This window comes from Aedes aegypti, chromosome 2 (genome assembly GCF_002204515.2).
Source record: "Aedes aegypti strain LVP_AGWG chromosome 2, AaegL5.0 Primary Assembly, whole genome shotgun sequence".
NCBI classification, from domain to species: Eukaryota; Metazoa; Arthropoda; class Insecta; order Diptera; family Culicidae; genus Aedes; species Aedes aegypti.
The window spans coordinates 112,742,193-112,749,147 of record NC_035108.1 but is presented as its reverse complement, the minus strand read 5'-3'; the positions used below and the strand labels follow the sequence as shown (position 1 = coordinate 112,749,147).

Here is a 6,955-nt window from a genome sequence, read left to right as displayed (position 1 = left end):
CTAGAGTTTCTGGAGATTGCTGGAGGAAAAAGTACGCGTGTTTAGGAAATCTTTATAAAAATTTCTGGAGGAATTCTTGGAGAAATTCTTTGTGGAATTCCTGGATAAATTATTGCAGAAATCCCTGATTAAACATTTGAATAAATTCTTGGATGAAGAACAAAAAGTTTCTCGATGATTGGCTTGGAATATACTAGAAAATTTCGAAAGGAATTCGTAAATAAGTATTCTGCTAGAAATATTATTAATTGATTTGTTCATTCAATTTATCCTTTTTGAAATGCTTAGAGGAATACATTCATATTATCTGGGAAGAATTCTTCAATATTCTTTTAGATAAATGTGTATATATTTTTAGGGGTTCATGTAGCAATCTATTAAGGTATTCTTAGACGAGTTTCTGGTTGAACTCCTGATGAATTCTCAAGAATAATTATTCATAACCAAGGGAACTTCCGATTAAATTTAAATCTGGTTGAAAATAAAACAATGCACAGGTCAGCTATTGCCTGACAAGCATGGTTTTAAAACATTATGCTAGAGGAATTAGCTGTGGAAGGTTTTTTTGAAGATATTCCTCAACAATAATGTCAAACATAATAAAGAAGAGCCTAACTTTTTTTGGATAACCAGACTTAACTAAAAATGGAGCAAATGTCACAACTGAAAGAGCAGTTTTCTCCGTGAAAATAAACAAATTAAAAAAAAACACACCAAAGTTTCAACTTTATAAAGTAACCATGATAATTGAAAAGTTTTAAGTGGAAGACATTGGAAAACATTTTTCCATACAATTGGAAGACATTGGAAAAAATCACCTGGCATTCCTGCTCAAATGCCATCCTTTCCCAAAAGATAATCGTATTCCCTAACCTCGACCAAACCGCTAGTTTTACGGTTCCCCAAAACTAACATAGATGTTTAAGAAGCAAACAGATTTTGTAAATCAAATGAATTCGTCTCCGTTATGCCTGTCGGCGCTTGAGCCTACCAAATAAACGAATAAGTAAAAAAAAAAATATTCCAACAACAAACTTCTCCGGAAATAAATGCAGGGATTTTTTAGGATTAAATTCAAACTGGTCCTCAAAGATTTCTTTTTAAATTTCAACTTAGAATTTCTTATAGGATACCTCCAGGCTCCAGGAATTATTCCAGGTGGTATTTGTGAAGAAAATTCTCAAGCAACTTCTGAGAAAACTTATTGAAGTTCTAAAGTCATCCTTAATTAATGAGAATTAAAAAAAAACAACTCAAAAAACATTACTCAACTTTTGAGGAAAGTTTACTTGATCATTTTCGTTTTTCGTTCACTTCAAGATATTTTAGTGAACAGTTCGAAGATTTATTTTCTAGATAACTGGTGAAGATAATTCAAAAAAAAAAAAAATACAATCGAATCTCGGGATAATACATGCATCTACAGAAATGGGCAGAGTTTTGGCAGAAATTCGCGTACTAAATGGGCATTCCATTAGATTTATATTAGCAAGGTGAGAAACCTGTGAGAACAGTGACCGGATTTCTAAAGACACATAAGGAACTTTCACAGAAAAATACACACACAAACCGGATTGTTCGGGTAACTTTTATACTTAAACCATAAGTAACTCTACTTTATTTTTAACTCAATACATATCATACAATTAACAATCTTTGTCGGCGAGTGTAGGTACAAACTTAAAACCAAAGAGGAGCAGAAAATACTACGATGACGTAGAAGGGGACAAACAGTCGCCTTATTTGAGGCCCGACTAACGCAAGAAAAATTAGTCAATCAAACTACGTTGACTCAGCTAGTCGATCGGGGACCGGTACCTACTTATTACAAGTTTAGTATTTATTGAAAGGGTAGTGCTGGACATTATCTTTGTGCCGTCTCCGTCCAACGCGTAGATGTACTTCTTGATTCTTAAAAAAACTCAAGGATCTCGGCTCGATCGCTCCTCATATAAGACGAATTCGTTCTATTGGTTGGTAGTGCTACCTAACATAAACTCCGGGGTGTCGTATTGCTCCGTATCACAGTAGTAATGGTCCGGCGTGGGAATCTTCTCCAGCACCATTCGCTTGCGTCCATCGTTGTTGGCGCCATCCCCGGGGAGCAGCAGTTTCCTGTAGAAGGAGCAAGTCCGTTTGCCGTACACGGGAATGTCCGCATTGTACGGTGGACTGAGGATGTCGAAGAACGCCGCTGGCCCTCCGATGGCCGTGATCTCGTGGAAGTTACGCTCCGTCGGCGTAAGCATGGCGCACTCGGCCTTCCCGGCGCTGATGACCCGTTCCTGTTCCACACTGACCAGCACGTGGCGTAGTTCGTCCCCGTTTCGTACCTCTTCCCGGCGATCGATTTCCGTGAAGCTCTGAATCTTAACCGAACCGGCCACAACCCGCAGCAGACCGTGCATCCGGGGATGGTCGTGCAGTGGCATCGTATAGTTCTCCCGCAGCACAAAGACCGACATGGTGAAGCAGTTGTTCTCGTAGATATCGATAAACGTACAGGGCGCTTTTATTGGAACCTGGAATGTCTCCTGGGACGCCACGGCCGGATCAAGATTCAGATCGTCCAACGTCAGCTGGTCCATCAGGGCGCGCAGGTTCTGTAAATTGCTGAGGAAACGTTCGGCATTGGCCTGTTCAAACGTAACTTTTGCCTGGCGGAAAATTCTGGCAAACAGTGTGGTCATGGTCGGCTTTCTGTCCCTCTGGGGTTGAGCTTATCAAGGCACTCCTTCCTTCTTGGATCGATTACGATACGAACAGTAAATATCGATTGCACCGTCAGTTTGTTTATCGCTTCGCCAACTCATCTAAACGCGCATCATCCACTGCCAATCCTTCACACTGTTATCCAATAATCTTATCAATTTTCCTTGGAGAAGTCAACTAAAAATTTCACTTTCTCGGGGTCTGGTTTATTTTCTTTTCCTCCCGTCGTGTGCAAAAACTGCAAACTGACCACAAAAGAAGATAACGAAAATGACAACCGCTTGTGTTGACATTTTTTTTGTACCGGCTGTTTTGGTACGTACAGGGTAGACCTGAATTTTTGACTTCTGCCGAAACCATTCCCTGTATCATCCACACGGAGAAAAACACTCAACCGCGCATTTCGATTTTAATATGTACAAAATACCCTTGTTGTGTTCCCTTTGAAGCAATGGAGCATGGAGCAATTCTTCACGGAACTAGAAATACGTTCAATTTTGTTAGGGCAAACGCTCCCTTAGTGGAGGTAGCTCCAATAGTGGAGGTTGTGTGTTCTGATATGTTTGGCTCATAAAAAATAACTATATGATATTTTTCTAAGATGCACGATGCAAAAATGATGCAAGCAATCGAATAATTTCCATTCAATTTAATCATAAAACTATTTAAAACAATTATTTTGCTTTAAAATGTTGCTCCTTTGCACCTATAGTGGTGCATCTGTACCCATAGTGGAGGGTCCCCTAAGAAATCAATGGTTTGCGTCACGAAAGGAACCATACTTAAAGCATACCTTCACTAAAGGAACAGTGTTCCTATTATTGGTGCACGACTTTTTGCAGGGTAATTTCAGATAAAAAGTTATTTTTATACATTTGAATGGTAGAAGAGATTGGAATCTTTCGACTGAAAAGATAAAATCACATATTTTTTTGATTTTATCACCATGTTTGGGTCCATTCACAAATTTCACAACGCTGTAGGGGGTGGGTGGGTGTCATCAAGATGTTACAGCCCATACAAAATTCTTAAAATATTCTTACAAAATGCGTTACGTGGGGGAGGGTGGGTGTCAAAAATGGTCAATTCCAGCGTTATGAAATATGTGAATGAACCAAGGGGTGGATCACTTGTTCAATGCACATCAAATGCACATTTATTTGCATCAAATGCATTTTTTCGACATCCAGATCAACTTAGCCCTGGCGTACTATCGAGTCGTATTGTGCTATAGCAACGAGACCTTGTTTGTTGTTTCAAATGCTCTCCCGACAAGTCAATTCTAATAATTTCGTATTAATCGTAAACTTTATTCCTTTCAGCTCATCAAGCTGATCATTTACCAGCAAAAGTCTATTTAATTATTCGAAGTCTGATCGATGTCACTAAGTGGTCCTTCCAGGCATTAAGGAGCACCAACCGAATTGATTGAGCATATCAGTGTTCCAGGAATGATATATTTGTGTAGGCACAAAGAGGTTGACAAAGAGAAAAAGGAGAATGATGGCTTGTTACAAATAAATAGACTCGAAAACTTCTTCTCGTAGAGCGTGAGGTCTTTGAAATGCATGTGGAAGTCTAAAGAACCCATACTGTGCTGACAGCTGCCTTAATTGATTTGATACATATCGTAGTTCTATAATCCGAACCCGAGTAAGGGGTCATGCATAAATACTGTCACGCTCCAAAAGGGGAGGGGAGTCTGGCCGCCAGACTCTGGCGACCAACACTATAAGAGACGCGTGACAAGAGGGGGTCCGATAACATAGTTTTATGGAAAATTTGGTAAATTATATATTGCGTACTTCAAACCAAATTAATCTATCACAAATTTTGGATGATTAAATTAGGGTTTATTCATATATTTCATAACGCCAAAAATGCTCATTTTTGATACCCACCCAACCCCTCGTAACGCATTTTGTATGAATATTTTTCAAATTTTGTATGAGCTGTAACATCCCAATGATACCCACCCACCCCCTTCAGCGTTATGAAATTTGTGAATGGGCCCTTAGACTATCATTTAAAGCGTGCAGAAAAAGTAAGAGAAAAGTGCACGTTTACTTCAGCCCATTTTACTTTATCGGTGCACTTGTTCCTTGAACTACAAGGAATGGGTGATATGAATAAAAAACGTTGAACTTTACTACATGTAGCATCTACTCAAAAACAAAATCCACAAAGTTTACTACACTTTTGGTATGAATAAAAAACTTTTCGAACATGTAGTACTTACTACTTTCGAACATGAGCAGTGACTGAAGCTGCACGTTAAGAAATTTCCATTCAGGGTGCAGAGTGATTCTGCACGTAAAGAACAATCTATTCAGAGTGACGCTTAAAATTAATACAATCATGCATATGGCGGGAATGTATGGAATCTAATCGATTACGCGACAATTTGCACAAAATCATGAAGGTGCTGTAATTTGACAAGATTTTTAGTGTAATTTTGCGATTAGTCTGGTATTCTCTCTATGTCTATGATTTTATGATGATGGTACATCAAAGAATTTTCTGAGTGGTTTTCGGTCTTCGCCAACGCCAGCGATTGATGTTTTTTTAATATTAGCTTAACATCTACACACTTAAATTATTTTACGGATTCCTGTAAAATCTCAACAGCTGAACAGTTCGGTGAAATAAATTAACGGAGTACGGTAAATTTTTACAGTATTCCGTGAAAAATCACCGGAATCCGTAAAATTTCGACGGAATTACGGTGTTTTATTTCACCGAACTGTTCAGCTGTTGAGATTACGGTGAAATTCACCGTAAGAGCTTAGTGTGTATGAAGAGATCTTGAGACTACAGCTATCAAATTAGGAATTACATATTTTCTAGCACTAATACTGAGAATAGAATTTAGAGAGGTAGAATTTTGATGCTCCCCGTGTGTTTTCTTAACAGCATGTTGAATTCCGGAAGTTCTAAGTGTTTCTGTGATATTCTCGTTATTTTGGTGGGGTTTCTGATAGTATCCTTGGAATTTCTAGAACTTAGAACGTAGAGATTTTAATGGGAATTGTAGTGATTCCATTTGTAGTCGTAAGAATTCAATGAGGATCTCTCCTAAAAATTATGAAAATTCTTATCGATTTCACAAAAAATCCCATTGAAATCTATAAAATATTTACCGACATTCAAAAGGTTTATATTAAAGCTTTGCTTTGAAATTCCAACGGAACTGGAGATCAACGGAATCTTAAAGGTTTTTACAATAATTACAAAGATTGTATTCAGAATTCTAAATATTCACACAATAATTCGCAGGAACCCCACTGGAATCTCATAGATTCTTACAGAAATACCGTCTCAAAGATACCCACAGAATTCTAAGAGATTAATATCCGGAATCCCATTCCCACCCCAATTCTAGAGTTTAAATAATGGTGAGTAATTAATCAATCAAGTACGACTGACTTGAAGATTTTCATCGATGAATGATATTTTTGATTCTAGGTGGTTGGACTTTATCATGTCCACCAAAATTTTGATGTGGGATAATTGGAATCGCCAGTTCATTTGATTCGAACTGGTCCCACTCGTGAATAGTTCTACGCTCGTAGAGCTCGTACCAGAAACTTCGCTGGAAATGTTCGAGCCTACTTCGATCGATTGGTGGCCTCGACGGACCGATACTCTCAGGCACTTCAGAGAAGACCCGAGCAAACTTTTATTGTATCCGTGCTTTAGTGGTAGCACTTTCAATGACCAAATAAATGTTATGTATAGGGGTTTGGGTGGGATGTCTGTGAAAGAAATATTCCCGTCGCTGTTCCGTGGTACGGTAAAACAGTCAATCACGGTGGTCAACTCGACTTGTCCCGCGATTTTACTAGATTTCGAGTGATTTAGCTAATGTTTTGAATTTTTCTGCGGCTTCTTTGATGAGCGGTGTAAGTATGACGGTTTAGGTAAGTATCGAATATAGTTTTCAAAACGCGGGGTCGACTTCTGAATAGACCTACGGATGGTCTACCAACGCGATCCATTTTGATGATTTCGCGACGCATGAACCGGACGATTAACCGATTGCTTCGATCGATTAACAGTCATTCCTACAGTTCGGAAACGATTTTTTCTTCTAGTTACGGGACTATCGAACTTGTTTGAATCTCTTATTGAAACGTAACGCAATGAGAATTGGACAGACCGGTCTTTCCATCTTGTTCCACGCCGGTCGTGCGAACTTCTTAGTTGTTTATAGGGCAGATCGTTCATATCACGTCTCGTCTAT

At 38.7% G+C, this 6,955-nt stretch overlaps 1 protein-coding gene across 1 annotated transcript; it reads right to left on the bottom strand.

Annotated features, from left to right (window-relative positions):
- Positions 1 to 1,577: 1,577 nt before the first annotated feature.
- LOC5571697 (2-aminoethanethiol dioxygenase) lies at positions 1,578 to 2,994 on the bottom strand. The gene has a single exon (XM_021842009.1). The coding sequence runs from the start codon at positions 2,688 to 2,690 to the stop codon at positions 1,968 to 1,970; it is 723 nt and encodes a 240-aa protein (XP_021697701.1). The 5' UTR covers positions 2,691 to 2,994; the 3' UTR covers positions 1,578 to 1,967.
- Between the last annotated feature and the right edge of the window lie 3,961 nt (positions 2,995 to 6,955).